The 18,262-nt window shown below is 30.7% G+C and overlaps 1 protein-coding gene across 3 annotated transcripts; it reads left to right on the top strand.

The window, feature by feature from the left end:
* Positions 1–1,754: 1,754 nt before the first annotated feature.
* On the top strand, positions 1,755–5,804 carry LOC130943770 (protein NPGR1-like). 3 transcript variants are annotated; one of them, XM_057871785.1, is made up of 6 exons: positions 1,755–1,797; positions 2,231–2,564; positions 2,671–2,929; positions 3,190–4,427; positions 4,800–4,947; positions 5,077–5,804. In XM_057871785.1, exons 2-6 carry the CDS (start codon positions 2,370–2,372, stop codon positions 5,385–5,387), a joined length of 2,151 nt encoding a protein of 716 aa, XP_057727768.1. In that variant the 5' UTR covers positions 1,755–1,797; positions 2,231–2,369; the 3' UTR covers positions 5,388–5,804. The 3 variants fall into 3 exon arrangements, with proteins under 3 accessions (XP_057727768.1, XP_057727767.1, XP_057727769.1); XM_057871786.1 differs by lacking the exon at positions 1,755–1,797 and adding an exon at positions 2,120–2,138; XM_057871784.1 differs by lacking the exon at positions 1,755–1,797 and having other exon boundaries at positions 1,916–2,564.
* The last annotated feature ends 12,458 nt before the right edge of the window (positions 5,805–18,262 follow it).

Genomic DNA, 18,262 nt, shown 5'->3' with positions numbered 1-18,262 from the left:
GTCAATAACAAAAATCAGATACTGATTTAGTGTTTACCTCTTAGTAAAAGAAATGATAATACAAGGCGAGAAAATAATTAGATTATTAAATGATAAAAAAATAATTTAAATCATAAGAATTAAAAAAAAATTAAATCAATGAAGAATAATGAAAAATAATGAGAATTTAATAATATTGTTTTTAAGAATTGAATTATTTAATTATATGCAGTGATGAGATTTGAATTATCTTTTTAACAAAAAGTAACTAAAAATTTATTATTCCTTTTAATTTAATAATATTCTATTCTATATTCAATGAAACATTTATATATGCTTTCCATTGTCAACAACAATTATATATGTACTTTTAATTAATTATTAATTGTACATAATATAAAAATTAGTTTACTTAAGGCAACTGCATTAATTATTTATTTGCCTTATTTATCATTTATTTACTGATCATTATATTATGCTTCCTATTTGATGTAACTTAACTAATTAGGAATAATTAATTACAACAATAAATTCTGACAATTATTTAATTTTAAAAACTATCATACTAATAATTCAAATTATTGCCAATTGTACCATATGAAAAATAATTTAATGTAAATATTACATGTATATAAAAAATTAATTATTTATATAAAATACAAACATTAAAATATAAAATATACATTTAAAATAAATTAAAGTATATATGTATTATACACAAATATATATTAACTAATATTTGATGAGAACATAACACTTTGTTATTAAAATAACTACGTGAAACTATTGATTACCATAATTTCCTATTATATGCGATAATATAGTTATATATGCTTATTTACTAATATTGTCGCTGATAACCAAATAATCCACATAAATATTTGTGACCCTAATTAAAATGTACATTCATATACTTTATTATGTTTCAATAATATCAAAATTACTGGATTTGATTCGGCCTCTGCTGAGATTAGTAATATAATGTTCCTTTTTTTAGAAGATTACTAACATTAATTTCATCTCAGATTACACACATTTTTATAACTGATGTAATTAATGTTCCTTTTTTTAGAAGATTTGTCTAATTGTTATTTTGTTCTGTTTGAAATTTTTGAACCCCCTCTCTCATTAAAAGAAAAAAAGTGACACGACTAATTATTTATTACTAATTAATATACTTAATCATTAAATTAAATAATAATATATTTGAATGGATTTTATACAATGTTAATTTGCACCATACATTCTAAAATATCATATATAAAAAGCTGAAATATCTCTTAATTTTAGAGCTCTATTTTTTCTATTATCATTTTTTGAGTTGTTTAATTTGTAATATATTATTTCATTCTGTTGTACATAAAAAGTATCATTCTAATTTTTCGTTATACATAAATTATTAATTTTTTATATTTATGATTTATGGTGCGTGTTCTAAAGTTAAAAATTTAGAGACTATTTAAGAATTTGATATAGAATTATATCATTATCGTTATTTTACAATATAAAGGTAATATTTTCTTCTTTTTCATGTTTTGTTCTTTATTTTTGTTCATATTTTTTTATTTTGCATATTACACTATACATTAATGATTTTCTCTTTTTATAATTCATTTATTCTATTTTCTCTTGTTCTTATATTTTAATTTTTGTTTGCAAAAAATTATTTGATCTCAAAAATCTTACAAGACTACTCTGAGATTTATTACTCACTGTATTTCTCTTAATTTTTTTAAGAGAAAGGTAGCTTTCATGGCGTCGAATACCGCTAAAGTTCAGCTCTTTGGGATATGGGCTCTCTCTCTCTCTTTCTCTCTGGTAAGTCCAAAGTTTTGTTCTCATTGTTTGTCTCGCCCTTTTCACACCTCGTCCGTGTTCTTCTGCACATCATAACCCTTTTTCTCTTCTTCACCTTTTTTTTTGTTTTTTTTTTCTTCGTACTCTGACCTCTCTCGTTGTTTTTCAGGCACCTGTCATGTTCTCATTTCTGTCTCTCTCTCTCTCCCCTTTTCATCTATCTACCCACAACTAACCTTGCTTTTGATCGTTTCCGTTGTATTGATTAAAATGCTGTGATGTGCTATGCTTACTAGTCCAACCTACTCTCGAACCCTCATTGTTGTTTGTGTATATTATTATTGACTGTTTCACGAGACAAGGTTGTGGCATTGTTTATGTAATAATGAGTGTTCACTGTTGAGTTGTTTTTGTGAGTTTCAGAATTTAGATGATTGGTTTTTGGCTTGCACAGACGTGTTTCTCAATTAAAGGTGTGCGTGTCCCCATCATGAAGGCGTGAGCTGAGAATTGATCGTTGTTGACTCGCTTTTTCAACGGATAATTGTTCTTTTTCTCTGGATTGGTCTTCTTTTGAGTTATTCACTTTCAAGATGTTGTGCGCTTGCTCCGGGGAGCAATTCAAATTGGAGGAGGCGCCGCCACAGTCACCGGATTCTCTGGCGACAAGGGATTTCTCAGCCGGTGGACTTTCTTCCAGGACTGCGGATTGGGAACCCAAAATCGATGATACCCAAGTTGACGAAGTAGAGTCCACTCTTAAAGAAGCTCTTTCCTTAAACTATGAGGTAGCAATGGAAATTCATTTTGATCAAATGAGCATTTAATTACATTATATGGGGCTGTTTTCTTTTTCCATTAAATTTGATTTTCCAATTTTCAAATGAATTTCAGGAAGCCAGGGCTTTGCTGGGGAGGCTTGAGTATCAAAGAGGGAACTTTGATGCTGCTCTTCAAGTATTTCAAGGCATAGACATCAAGGGTTTGACCCCTAGGATGGTCAGAGCCATAGCTGAAAGAACCAGGCAAAGAAAACCACGTTCCAAGGCAGACATTGTGGTTGCCAATGTGATGTCATTGCATTCAGTAAGCCTCCTTCTTGAGGCAATTTTGCTTAAAGCAAAATCATTACAGGAACTTGGCCGATATATCGGTACTGTTTTTACTACCTTCATAATTTTCATGTGTTGTATGTTGTTTGACTAAACATCTGTTTGCTAATTGGTGCGGATTTTGCATGTAAAATATTGTAACTTCCATTTTTTGTCGAAGTGGATCTTGAACGTTCTTCTATATGAATGAATTGAATATAAGTATCTATATTATGTTGATTATAGAGATGTAGATGTAGATAGAGTTTTGGCCCCCCAATGGTCCCAACTCAAGTGACTTTGATGCTTTCTCTTTTACCAGAGGCTGCAAAGGAGTGCAGAATAATTGTGGATACAGTTGAATCTGCACTTCCTAAGGGAATGCCTGAGGGTATTGGTGAAGATTGCAAGTTGCAAGAAATGTTCCACAGAGCATTAGAGTTGCTTCCAAACTTATGGATCAAGGCAGGATTTTTAGATGAAGCTGTTACTGCATATCGTCGTGCTCTAATCAAGCCTTGGAATTTGGAGCATCAGAGATTGGCTGCTGTGCAAAAAGACTTAGCTAAGACCCTACTCTACGGTGGTGTTGAAGTAAGTCTACCCTCTCAGTTGCAAGTGTGGGGTCCAACAACACCCAAGAGTAACATCGAAGAAGCAATACTTTTGCTATTAATACTCATGTGCAAGGTGGGAATTCAGGAAATTGACTGGGATGCTGAAATAATGGATCACCTTACTTTCGCTCTTTCCGTTACTGGGATGTTTGAGTCATTGGCAGTTCACATAGAGCAGATCCTCCCAGGGATCTATAGTCGAGCTGAGAGGTGGTACCTTCTTGCTCTGTGTTATAGTGCAGCAGGACAGAATGAAGTAGCATTGAACCTTTTGAAGAAGGCTTGTGGTAGTTCTGAAGCAAAGCAAAGACCTCACTTCCCTTCATTTTTGTTTGGAGCAAAACTGTGTTCACAAGATCCTAGCCATGCTCATGAAGGCATTAACTTTTCGCGCGAGGTTATCGATCTAGCCAAGCATCGAAATGAGCATTTCTTGGATCAAGGCTATAAATTTCTAGGCATGTGCTATGGAGCTGCAGCTAGAATTTCTGTGTTGGATTCTGAAAGAAGTATATTTCAAGGAGAGTCTCTGAAATTTTTAAATCGTGCTGTGGAGAATGGAAATGGTGGCCCGGAAGCTATATTCAGCCTTGGACTAGAAAATGCGAAGCAAAGGAATCTGGATGTGGCTTTTGACAACATGATGATGTACTCAGACATGACAGTTGGCAGCTCAGGGAGAGGTTGGCAGCTGTTAGCACTTATAGTATCCGCACAGCAACGATTTAAGGATGCTGAAACTATAGTTGATTTTGCTTTGGACGAGGCTGGGAGGATGGATCAGCTAGAACTTCTCAGATTGAAAGCAGTACTTCAAATTGCTCAGCAGAAACCAAAACAAGCAGTAGAGACCTACAGAATCTTGCTGGCATTAATTCATGGAAAAAAGGAGCATTGGCATCAAGATAAGAAACTTGGTCAAGCAATAGGATTCAGGCATGAGGTGTGTATAACTTTTATGGGAAAATTTGAAACATCCCATGCATACACTAACATTAAAGTTGATTGAAAAGAAGTGATGCCACTTGTCTATTAAAAGCTGCTAAATAAATAAGATGGTTATGTCGATATTAGTGAATGCTGACGAGTCATGATGTTTTTAAATATCAGCTAAAAGTAACTCCCTCAATCCTCCCCTGACCCAGTTTTTTATGCAAAAATTTTCAATGATCAAAGATGAGTCTATGCTTGCTATGGAAGATTGAATTAATGATCAGAGACAGCTTTTATTATTATTACTGGTGGAGTAATGATTATATTCATCTCCTGAATTCTTGAGAAGAATGTCCTTAACTTTGTTCACCACTCTTTGCAGGCAATAAAAGAGAAGAATTTGGAAACAGAAGTCTGGCAGGATTTGGCTACTATTTATGCACATATCGGTTCATTGATTGATGCAAAGTCTTGTATTGACAAAGCTCAATTAATAGAATTTTTTTCTCCAAGAAGTTGGCATATTACTGGTAAGGACTCTGTCTGCTCTGGTTTTTAATTTTGTTTCACTACTACACATATTCACGGTGATCGTATCACCATGCATGAACACTTAAGAAATCAGTAATCTCCAATTCTATGGCTGCACGATATTTCAGGGAGGTTATTGGAAGCTCAATCATTATACAAGGAAGCTTTTGTTTCTTTCTCGATCTCATTATCAATCGAGCCAGATTACATTCCCAGTATTGTTTCAACTGCAGAATTGTTTCTGAAACTTGGTATGCAGTCACTTCCAATTGTAAGAAGCTTTTTAATGAATGCTTTGCGATTGGATCCCACAAACCATGATGCATGGTTCAACCTTGGATTAGTTTCAAAAAACGAAGGTTCCTTGCAGCAAGCAGCAGATTTCTTTCAAGCTGCATATGAACTGAAGCTTTCGGCTCCGATCCAAAAGTTCGAGTAATTTAGACATTGAAAATATGGAACCAGAAATTGAGCTCAACTTAGAGCAACATAGAAAACACACCAGCAGCAACCAAATGGAATAAATACTCATCCTACGGTTAACCACTACTTTGTTAATGATTTGTTCAAATGTATAGCTAATCTAGCACCTTTTTCAATTCTATAGATTTACATTTATTCTGTTCAAATCGATTTTCCTGGCAAATGACAATAGGTGCCATATATACAGTTGAACTTGCCCATGCTTGTTTCTTTTTTCTTTTGCACCTTTCTGATATTTTTTCTGTATTCTGAAAGGAAGCTACTCTGATATTCTTCATTATTCCAATTGATGCCCATTTAAGGTATTGAAGGTGTGAAGTTCAAGAAGCTCTACACGTTTTCAGTTTGTTTTTTGGATTATAATTTAGAAATTATTGTCTGCTGTGAGAGTACTGATATATAATAATAATAATAATAATAATAATAATGTTTGAGATCTTTCACTTTTGAATATAATTTGATCACACTTTTGATTTTCGGTAGGTTGATATCAGCAAAGAAAGATAAAGAAAGTAAAGTGATTGATGCGTTCATTTTTGACAATAAGATAAAGGAGTTGATTCAATATCAAGGAAGGGGGGGAAAACAAATTAAAGAAAACACCAAACTACATTCTCATCTTGTCCTTGTTTCCTTTAAACCATAAATTCTTTGCAATAAAACAAAATATGTCTTGGTCAGAAAGACAACAAATGTGACAGATTGTACAATTGTTTGAGAGAGCGTTTGTTATCTTCGGATCTACAAAGGGAAGCTGGCAGTGCATGCAGAGAATTTGACTGGTCCTATACTTAATACTGCACCATAAAGAAAAGAAAATCTAATGAACAAATAATGATGCTCTAATAAATTGTGAACAGACACTTCCATTTTGCCCAAAAGAAAGCATAATTTCCTATGTTAATTAGAAGATACATTAATCATTTACCCTATACCTTACATGTAAGAAACAGTTGACTCGGACAGACAAATTAACTAGCCTCAACCCATCTGCCACTGCATCCACAAATGAATATTATCATCCAGGTCAAATAACTCTTTTTGTTTATGATAAAATTGGGGTGGAATTAGAAGAAAAATAGTAAAGAAAAGGAGGTAAACAAGATGCAATTAAAAGCTTAATGCAAGCTAATTAAGGATTTCTTGTTTGAATTTTATAACGATGAGAGGATATTATATATTATATAATGAATAATAATACTTGCCAGAAATCAAGTAAGGTGTTGAGTCGCTAAACTTTTACAAACGGTTCGTCATTGTCATTGTCGCTGTGGCTTTTGGAGTTGGAGTTTGAGTTTTGATCAGATTGCTTTTCCGCTTCTGGTTGCTTTCCCTCTTCTTTTGCCTCTCCTTCTTGTTCTTGCCTGCATAAAACATAAAAAATTACCACAATAATAAAATTCAAACCCCCAAACTTAATTGATTATATGCAATAATAATAACATAATTAAGATGGCCATTGCATGCATGCATGCATGTGTAGAGACTCATGTATGTATCAATGTATGTATGTCACCTTCACCATTTATGTTGCATGCATGCAGAAAAAGTACGTAGAAGAATATATTAATGGATAATTTAGATATAGATAGAAATATTATATTTTGCAGGAAATAAATAATCAATTTTGCAGGAAATAATTATGTAACGATTAAAAATCCAATAAATCCTTGAAACAATGCATAAATGGAGAGAGAGAGAAAGAGAGAAAGAAAGTACTTTTTTTGGGCGGCTTCAGCGGCTCTAGCACGGGCTTCTTCTTCGGCCAATCGCTCTTCCTCCTTCGTCATACGCTTGCTGTTGCCTCCGTCGAAGCAACCAAAGCAAAGCCCCATCTTTTCTCCGACCACCCTGGCCTCTCTCCCTCTCCTTCCCTCTTTCTCTTTTTTCCTTTTTTTTTTTTTATATATTTAATGTTTATTTGGCTGCCCTGTACGCTTTCTACAATCTGTACTTTTTTTCCTTTTTTCTAAAATTTCCTTACCCTCCCCCCTTTTTCTGTTCCACTTTCTCTTCCCTTATATTGAGGAGGACACCATCACCAATTAATATCTATCCTATATATTATTTATTATTTTATATACACCTACACGCACCAATGGTATATACAAGAACTTACGGATTTTGATAGCAGAGACAAAATATATATATAATAATTTTTATAATAAAAATATTTTGTGTACATAAAAATCAGTTATTAAATTATTTATTAATTATTATGTATTTGTATATAAATATATATTATTTAATTTATTTTTAATGTATATTTTTTATTTCAATATATATATAGGTGGTTATTTTCTATGTACATATAATATGGTTAGTTTTTAAAATATCTAATTTACAAATTAAAATACTAAAATAGTAATTTAAATAATAATATATAATTTAAAATTTTATTATTTAGGTTTTATATTTTAAAAAAATTAAGTAATCTTTTTCTTACTAATACAAAATCTTTTTCTTAACAATACAATCAAAATGTCTGTCTTTTTATATAAGATAATGCTATATATTCATGTTCTTTTGTTAACTAAGTCCATCCAAGTTAGTCTAAGATAACAAAAATCAGTTATCACTAACATTATTTCAAGTATTATTATTTAACTTGGTTAGACTTAGTTCATAAAAAGACTTGGATGTGTAGTATTATTCTTATATATATATATATATATGGGAAAAGCTCAGTATACAAGCCATTAGGGCTTGTAACTATTACAAGTTTATTAATGCCTAATCCACCAAAACGTGTTGCAACTCCTACGTCACTTACACGCGCTTTATTCATGCCGTTTCACGTTTTTTTTGTGCCTCTCTTTCTCCGTGCTTCCTCTTTCTCTTCCTCTTCTTCTTCTTCTTCTTCTTCTTCTTTCTCTGTGTCTTTTTTTCTTCTCTTCCTCCCTCTTTTTTTTATTGAAATTTCTTCTCCTCTTTCGTTTTCTCTTTCTCCTTCATCAAAATCACTAGAAAAACGAAGAAACATTATTCAAGGTACGTTTCTGCCTTTCTCTTCTTCTTCTTCTTTTTCTCTTCTTCTTTTCTTCTTCTTCTTCTTCTTCTTCTTCTTCTTCTCTTCTTCTCTTCTTCTTCTTCTTCTTCTTCTTCTTCTTCTTCTTCTTCATTACGTGCTTTTCTCTCTGTTTTCTTTTTTCGTTATTCTCGATTTCTATTGTTTTTTGACATCAAGCTCTGAAATCGTTTTTAAGAAGAAGAAGTAGCAGAAGATGAGGAGGAGAAAGAGAAAGAGTTCTGAATTAGCATTGATTTTGGGTGTATTTTCTTAAATCCTTTGGGTGTATTTTCTGTAACCGTTTGGGTGTATTTCTATAATCGTTTGGATGAATTCCTGTAACCGTTTGGGTGTATTTCTGTAATCTCTTGGTGTATTTTATGTAATCGTTTGGGTGTATTTCTATAATCTCTTGGGTGTATTTTATGTAATCGTTTGGGTGTATTTCTGTAATGCCTGCCATTTTTCTGAAATGAAAAATGCACCCATAGATATCAGTAAGATACACCCATAGATATGAGTCAGATACACCATAGATATCAGTCAGATATCACTCAAATACACCCAAATGATTACAGAAACACCCAAAAGATACAGAAAATACACCCAAACGGTTACAAGAATTCACCCAAACGATTATAGAATACACCCAAAGGGTTACAGAAAATACACCTAAAGGATTTAAGAAAATACACCCAAAATTCTTGAAGTACTTATGCATAATTCAGAACTCTTCTCTTTCTCCTCATCTTCTGCTGCTTCTTCTTCTTCAAAAACGATTTACCATGAAAATTGAAAAAAAAAAAATGAAAAAACAGAGAGAAAAGACGTAAATGACGAAGAAGAAGAAAACGAGGAAGAAGAACGTGCAGAAACGAAAGAAAAGGAGAAGAAGAAGAGTAAGAGGAAGAAGAACGTGCAGCAAGAAGAAGAAGAATTTCAGAAACCATGAAAATCGAAAAAAAACGAAGAAGAAGAAGAAGAAGAAGAAGAAGAAGAAGAAGAAGAAGAAGAAGAAGAGGAATTGGAAGAGGAAGAGGAAGAGGAAGAGGAAGAGGAAGAGGAAGAGGAAGAAGAAGAAGAAGAAGAAGAAGACGAAGAGGAACCGTTTGAATGGGGCGCGTGTAGTTACGCTCCATTCAAAATGAGTTAGTGCGCGTGTTAATAAAGTTTGGGTTGATAACTTGTAAAACTTGTACGGCCTTTTTACTTGTATGTGTAGCAGGCCCCTATATATATATATATAGTAAATACTCATTTAAAAATTTACTTCTCATATAATTAGAAGACAATTCTTATTGAAATTCATAGTTGAGAAAGTTCTTTCAATTAATACAATTGTTATGAAAAAAAACTAATATAAAAAAAAGATAAAGAATACTCTTTCGAGTCGATTTCTAAGAAAAAGCACAAATTTCATTTAAATTAAGAATTGATCATTCTAATGACATCTAATATAAAAATTTTAAATTGACTATAAAGTACTAAAAATTAAATAAAAAATTATTGTGGAGTCAAATTCAATAATTTAGTGGGAACAAATAAATATTATTATCATATATTACTCAAAAAATTTTCAAATTATAATGGATCGGAGACGGTTGCCCCCACAATTATATACATACATCCGTCCCTGGATGTATGTTTACAATTTTTTTTATTCATTTCATGTATATTTTTTTTCTAAATAATATATATATATTTTTTTATCTTATTTCATGTCTTATCAATCACTTTTTAGATAGAATTAATAATTAAGAACCATTAAAAAATTATTTGATATGTTTAAGTCTTTAACTAAAATATCCTTTAACAATTTTTAATTATTAACTTTTGCACGAGTTTCCACCTATTTTTATCATCAAAAGAAGAAAGTTTATAAAAAAAATAAAATTTTTCTTAAATAAAATAAAAAATGATTATTTTGAATTTTTCTTCATACAGTTCGCCTAAGTAAAAGATGATTTACGTTTCACCTCCTTAGTTCACACTTCCTAGGGGCGATCTATCCCCTAGCCAATGGTAAAAATGTAGCCTATAAATTCAAATGAGTCCGAGATATTAGTTGCACCAAAATTTCTTTCACTTCAACTTTATAATTTATCTATTTCTAAAATGTCTCAAATCCTATTATTATCGATTTATTATGCTGGAGAAATAAGATATTAAAGAGTAACCATTAAAATATATTATATAGTACACTCAGTTTAAAATGGGTTGTCAATAATAGAACATATGCATTTTTTATTGTCGAAAGTAGAAAAAATTGAAGTATGGATATACAATGATTTTTATTTTTGTATGCAAACATCAATAGGACAAGACCATCAAAGGTTGGAATATTCTAAAGTAATAGCTCAAATAATCTACATAATGATTAAAGCATATCTTACCATTAGCATAAGATCGACCATCATGAGCGTGCATCTCGTCAATATTCAGTGATTCAGTAAGGAGAAGTGTTGCAAACCATCGAACTACCTGACAACATGATCCACTTAATGCCAACTCTACTATCGGAAAGCACGAGAGCGGACGCACAACACGCCATGAGGTTTCAACTTCAACTATACTCTATGGAATAATGTGTTGGATAAGCAGGTCAACATATTTGGAATCTAGTTGACCTGCGCACAATCCACACACAACAAAGTAAAAAACAAGACAATTGCAAACCAAAAAATAACAAACACATATATTTAAAAAATTGTGATGATTACGTAAGTTATAAATCCCAATGTTGTTAAGAATCCGTCTCCAAATCTAAAGTCTGGTTTCTACGGTATTATTTGTGCGGCTCGAAATTCACCCACCTACAATTTCATGGATTGTCAAAAATTACATATCCTTAAACATTAATTTAGAGATACAATCAAACAAATAAAAATAATGTATAAATACCTCTATACCAAAGGAAATCTATGCTCAAATACGTGGGGTCGACAGGCAAGGATACAATGATATGCCCAAAAGAGAAGCAAATCTCCGTATCGACCCAAGTTCTGTTGCCTATAATTGGTGGCATAGTACATCTGTTGGTATAAAAAAGCTAATACAGTTGAACCCAAAAACAGCTGGTCACAGTGATTCAGATCCTCCAAAAGTGTAGTCTCCTCATGTGAACTCGACAGTCAGACACGTCTAACGCCCCTTATAATTCGCATGATGTAGCCTCGAGTGTACTGCATGCATTAGTCCCTCGTCCGTCGCATATTCTTCTGAATCCCAACATACTATATCTCTAAACCATGATAACTTGTCACCTTACTTGTTCTAACCCTGTTTATTAATGGCCTAGTACAACTCCTAATATAACAACTGTTGACATATGTCCACCATTAAAGTCTCTGTTAGAAAAGCTCTTTTCACCCATTCGGCCACTAATAGGATCTCCATTAATATTAAACCCCAGCTAATAAGGTACATCCTTTAAGGTAATAGTCATCTCTCCATAGGGCAGATAAAACGTGTGTGATTTCGGCTGCCATCTCTCGATCAAAGTGAACATCAACATTAAATTATGGTCACACTCAATCATATAGGCCACATGATTAAAGTCCGCTCATTTGAGGTGTGTCCTGCCAAGCTTGTTGGATCACGTCAGTATATTTTGTCGAGTTCGTAAGACCCTAGTAGGCTAAAAAAGCAAACTTATATAAAATTGAAGATCCAAAATACAAAATTTTATTCTCATTACAAACATAGTTTATATTTTATATCAGTTGCTCAAACTTGCCAACAATATGATTAATCATATCTAATCTATACAGGATATCTTCGTAGCCTCTTAAAAAGTTCTGCTCATTAAGCTAACCTAAAATAAAATATTAAAAATTATTATGAATCAAATTTAACTAAAACAAATATAATAATAATAAAAATAATTAAACTAAAATAAATATAATTATAACTGTTGAGTTTAGTAAACTAAACTGTGATAAAGATGATATGATAACTAAATATTATTGGGTTAATTATCAATAGTTTGTGTGATTTGTTTGATTTACTGTGCAGAAAATAAAACAGGCCCAAAAAGTAAATGATCAAAGTCCACATGCACACACATTCTGGCCCTATACCAATTCAACTGTACCACTACATTCACTTCAATCTTGATTCAAGAAGGCTGAACGGCTGAACCAAGTGAAAGAAATAAAGATAAGTTGGCTCAATCCAAGGCCAATTCGGTGACCACACTTAAACCTACCTCTCTTCATCCTAATCACTAACCGAGCAAGCAAATTAAATTTCAATTAAATCTTCTTTCACTTTCACCGAATACAAACTCTCTCTTCTACTCTTCTCACATTAAATTCCTGAACTAAGAAAGAAGAAAGTGGAAAGATTAGAAACTAGAGCAAAAAGAAGAATAAAAAGTTGTTTTCGATTTCAAGCAAGAAGAAAAGGAAGAAGGGCTACAACAAATGGGTAAATCTTATCCGAATAAGAGTATCACAAAAGCTAATTTTTTCATTTGTGAATCACCAAGAAATCGGAAAGAAATCAACTTTGTACAAATACCATTCTGAAAACTATGAAAAAGAGGTTAAGTTAATGGTACTCTGCTGAAAATCCACGGTCAAGAAACAAACTTAGGGCCAAAGAAAAACTGAATGCCTCAGATTCAAGATTCTTGAAGAAAAAGGTTAAGACAGAAAGGTAAGGTTGCATGTTGCTGCTTTTGCTCTCTCTCACCTCTGACCACGCCGCTGCTAGTTCTGATGATGGAGAAGAAGACAACCCAAGTGTTGAACTTGGTTCAAACCTTGGAAGCTTCGCTCCTCTATAATAGGGATGAATGGCTCAGGATTGAGTAAGAGAGAAAGAGCACTTGTTTCGGTGTCCATAGCTTCCTGAGCTGTTCTTGTTCTTCTCCTTCATGGTTTTTATTTTGTAATTCTTTTTCTCAATTTAGTCTGGCTGAGTTTCATTGCAAACATGGTGAGATTTATAAGAAAAAGTCAATAAGTGAAAAAAGGCAATGGGCTAGATTTGGAGAAAAAGTCATAGTTATCTCAGAAAATTTTTGTAAGTTTTTTGTTTTGTGTCATGATCTTGAGAGGATTTTCTGGGTTAGCACTTTGCTATTGAAAGCTAGGGTGAGTCCTAGTCAAGTTCAGTTTGGGTTAGAATCTGGACTTGTCCCAGATAGGATTGGGGTAGATCTTAGGGAGAATTGGTATATGTAAACTGTTGAAAGATATATAGTAAAATTTTATCATTGTTATGATGGAGATTGGATGTAAATTACATTACACTGAGTAACCAAACTAGGATATATCTGTGTGTCACTTCCTACCATCTTTTCTATTTCTAGTTCAGTGTATTATGAGACAAAATCAAAATGTCTCTTAATTGCTTAACTTAACTGCATCTCACTATATTTATTCCAATAAGTTATTGTGCTTTGACTCATCTCATATCAGGAGACAACACTCAAAATCTCTCCTATATCTATCTTAAGAAAGCAAAGTTACAAAGCAACAAAAAGGGTAACCAAAATTTAACCCCCTATTCTCTTAACCACTAATTATGATCAATAACATATTAAACTTAAACTAAAAATAAAAAATAAAATAATTAGAACATATTAAATATAAACTAAAATTCAAATAAAATACTAATCTAAATACTCTTTAAATATAATAATACCTATTATTATTTAATATAATATGATCTAATCTAAATATATTTTTTTGTATAATCATTATCTAATTTAATATTATCAAAACATTTATTTTTAGAAAAGAAACTTATTTAGAGGAAAAAAAGCTTTTATCCGTAATGAAAATTCTAAAAAAAAAAAAAGAGGAGAGTGAGGATGTGGAAATTTTAAATTGGTAAAAGACACGATTGAAGGATGAAGGTCAGATCACCAAACTTAAAGGCGGACTGGGTGACTGGAGGACAGCTTGCCGATTGCATACAGAAACGGACTGAGTACAAAAAGAGTAGTTCACCAAACCAAGAGGCAATCTACGTGAAGGGCAAAAAAAAGTTGATTTTTTGTAAAAAAACCTTTTTCTTTTCTTTTCGAAAATAATATTTTTTATTTATTTAAGAAAACATCCTTAAAAAAAGTGTATATAAAAGTAGAAATATATCTAACTTTAATATTATTCGGTTGGTTTTATAGTTTTATTATTTTTTTTTCAAAATTTTATAGTTTAAAGTTTGTAATTGAATTTCTATATTAGATAAAAACTTTCAGTTATGTTCCTTTAAACTATTTTTGTTAAAATATAATTCTTTTAAAAGATTTATTTTTATAAAATGAATTATGAAATATTCTAAAAGCAAAATATTTTAGAATTAATGAGCTTTTGCTGAAAAATAATAACTAGTAAGAATCTAATTATAAATTTTTATCTAATATAAATATCAATTACAAATTTTTAAATTATAAAACTCTAATTAAAAATTATTAAAATGATAAAAATTAATAAAATAATTAAATCATATTTTGGATTTTTTTTTATGTTCTATTTTTTTTAATTTAATTTAATGTCATATCTGTTCCACCCTTCCGTGTTCATTTGTGTAATTGTGTTATATTATTAGTTAAAATAATAACGGTTTGTGGTTCTTTGACTTCTTTCTTAATTTTCATTCTTTTTAAAGTTTTTATCTAGACACACATATATAACAGTACTACATCCAAGGTTAGTGATCTTAATCTATTTTTAATCCAGAGTTAGTGGACAGAAGAGGTCCTTTTTTGGTTAATTGAAGGACCATGATTATTCTAAAAAAATTTAGTAATCTGGGTGTTAAAGATGTGTTAATATATCTTTATTCGATTAATTGGTTTGACAATTTTTTTTATTGTCATGACAAGTTTTGGGTTGCTCTATTGAAGACAAAGTATATGAGAAATGAGAGAATTTTAGATGGTTATGTTCTTTGCAGTATTTCTTATATTTGGAAGAGTATTTCAAAAGCTTTTGGTGTTCTTAAAAATGCCTTCTCTTAGTGTGTTAGGTCATTTGATCAATTTTTTTGGTTTGACAAGTAGAGTATTAAAGGTTCAATTGCTCAAGATGTCTCTTTTGTTTATATATCTGATTTTGATTTAACTATTAGAGATGTTTGGAAAGATGGTCAATGAAATCTCCATGATGTTTTCTCTAATATTCCAGAAGATGTTAGACAGTGTTTGAATGCTTATAATTTGGATTTAAATGTTGGAGAGAGTTCGGGTTAGTCGTAGAGTGTGGCATCTTCTGGACTCTACTAAGTTAGGAGTGGATATAGTTGGCTAGCCAAAAGAAAATTTGACTAGAATGAACGTGATAATTGGTTGTGGGTATGGCGACTGCATATTTCTGAGAAGTATAAGTTCTTGATTTGGTTCAGTCTTCTAACGTTATTCCTACGACAGAGTTTCGATTGGATCGTGGTTTAACTTTATCTAGTACCTGTCATCGGTGTTAGAGTAGTTCTAAATTCATGCTTCATTATCTTCGCGAGTGTCCCAGTGCCAAGGAAGTCTAGAATCTTTTAGGCCTGTATTTAAATAATTTAGATTTATGTGATTGAATCTACAGAGTTGCAAGGAGTGGAGATGTTTTTCTTTTCTTCTTGACCATCTGGTGGATTTGGAGAAATAGAAATCGTGACTTATTTAATATAGATGACTCTTGAAGTGCTAGTAAAGTGGTGAGTTTGATTTGTAGTTCAGTAAGGGAGTTTCACACCATTTTTGCTATACTTCAATCTTTGTCTCCTCCTTCACTTTGTTTGCATTGGGTTTCACTTTCCGTTCATTCTATTAAATTGAATTGTGATGCTAGTTATTTTGCTCATTTTGGCTATGCTGGTTTTGGTTGTATCGTTCACAATTCTTATGGATGTTGGTTGAAAGGTTGCACTGGAAAAGTCGAAGTGTACAGTGTTCTTTTTGCTGAATTGTATGCGATTTGGAAAGGTTTATTTCTAGTTTGGAATAGTAAATTTTGTGAGGTTATTTGTGAAACAGACTGTTTAGAAGTCTTTTTCTTGGTAAACCAAAGAATATTTGGTAATGATATTTCGAAATGAAATTTGGCAAAGCATATATAAAAGTTATAAATTGGAATTGGAGAGTCTCTATTCTTTTAATTTTAATTCAGAGGAATATGAATAATGTTGTAAATTGTATAATTAAAGCAGTTGCTTTTAATGTAGACATTCATTCGAATTAGAGTTAAATCATAGAAGAAATTTCAATATCTAATAGATTTAGATATAAACTTAATTAATTAATTTAATTTTTTTCTATTTAATCACAAAAAAAAAATCTATTTTTCATCCTTGAAAATAGCCTCGTAAGTTTGGTGAGAGATTTTTCATCTGGCATAGATATGTTATTATTGATGAGAATTCTTTATTCAATCATTTGTATGATTAGCCGTTTTTTGGTTCACTGAGCATGTTAAAATTAAAGATGTATAGTAAAATGGGGGATATTCCCATAAAGACGTATAAAACGTCTTTTTTTAAAGATATTTTTTAATAATTAAAATTTAACATATATAATCATTTAAATTGTGTTATTTTTGTCAAAATTAAGTCAGACAAATTAATTTGACCGAAAAATAGTAAATCAAATTTTGAATCGGTCTAAATTAATATTATTTTTTAAATGACTATAATAACCCTATTATATAAAATGACTAAAATACTCTTATTATATATATTAATTTTGAGAATCATAAATTCTAGTCATTTTTTTCTCTGTCGTTATAGGGTTAGAATTTAAAGTTTTTAAAATTAATATATACATATACATATATATATATATATATATATATATATATATATATATGGAATATTTTAGTTGTATTTTATAATAAGAATATTGTAATAATTTTTTATAAAAAATATTAATTTATACCGATTCAAAATTTAATTTATTAATTTTTTTTGTTAAATTAATTTGTCTGATCTAATTTTAATAAAAATAATATAATTTAATTAATTATATATATTAAATTTTAATTTTTAAAAAATATCTTTAAAAAAAAAGATATTTTTGACATCTTTATTTAAGTGACTCCCATAGTAAAACACAGTAAACGAATTGTCACTCATCATCACAAATTAAACACAATTAATTCAATAGTAGAAATTTAGGTGCAGTCGACTTTACATAAAGTTAATATCTAAAAATAGTTAAATAATTTGACTGATTTAACTAACTTTTATTTAATAATTCTCATATATCAACTTTACCTAAAGTTAATTTCACCTGAATTTTTATCTAATTCGATTCGACCTTATTAAAGTCTTTGTGAGAGGGAGGGATACACCAAGTTGATTCTTGAAATAAAAGCATAATTGGTGTGGCTTGTCTCCTAATAGTCGACGCATTTATAGCTGAGCTCGACTTTAGGCTACTAGATTCTTCTGGTTCACGTTTCTTGTTGAATTTATTGGGTTCGATATTTTGCATTTTTCACGTGGCTTCTATTTTTTTTTTTACGGTATTTTTAATTTAGTAAATTAAAAATTAATTTATCAAAAATTTAAATTTAAAAATTTATCATTAGTTAATAAATTAATAAATTATTACATATATAAAATAAATTTTAAATTTATAATATTTACTTACACGAACAAATAAACTGATAATTATATTAAATCAAATTGATTTTTTTTAGTGCCCTCACTTAGGTTACAAGTTGATGTTACCGAACTCGGCTCGTAGCCTCTAGTCTAGGATATAAGTAACATGAATTTTGGTTCCATGTGAAGCTTCAGCAAATATAAATAACCAATAAAAATATTATATTTATTAATTGTATGTATTTTTTTATATTTGTAATACTAAAAGTGATTAA

Source organism: Arachis stenosperma, chromosome 8 (assembly GCF_014773155.1).
Source record: "Arachis stenosperma cultivar V10309 chromosome 8, arast.V10309.gnm1.PFL2, whole genome shotgun sequence".
Classification (NCBI taxonomy): Eukaryota; Viridiplantae; Streptophyta; class Magnoliopsida; order Fabales; family Fabaceae; genus Arachis; species Arachis stenosperma.
The sequence above is the reverse complement of the archived record's forward strand: the minus strand, read 5'-3'. Positions and strand labels throughout refer to the sequence as shown.

Bases quoted from the DNA above. Each gene is read 5' to 3' on its own strand.
- LOC130943770 (XM_057871785.1), top strand. From the start codon at position 2,370: ATGTTGTGCGCTTGCTCCGGGGAGCAATTCAAATTGGAGGAGGCGCCG. The intron at 2,565-2,670 runs GTAGCAATGGAA...AATGAATTTCAG, and splicing joins CTCTTTCCTTAAACTATGAG to GAAGCCAGGGCTTTGCTGGG. The intron at 2,930-3,189 runs GTACTGTTTTTA...CTCTTTTACCAG, and splicing joins GGAACTTGGCCGATATATCG to AGGCTGCAAAGGAGTGCAGA.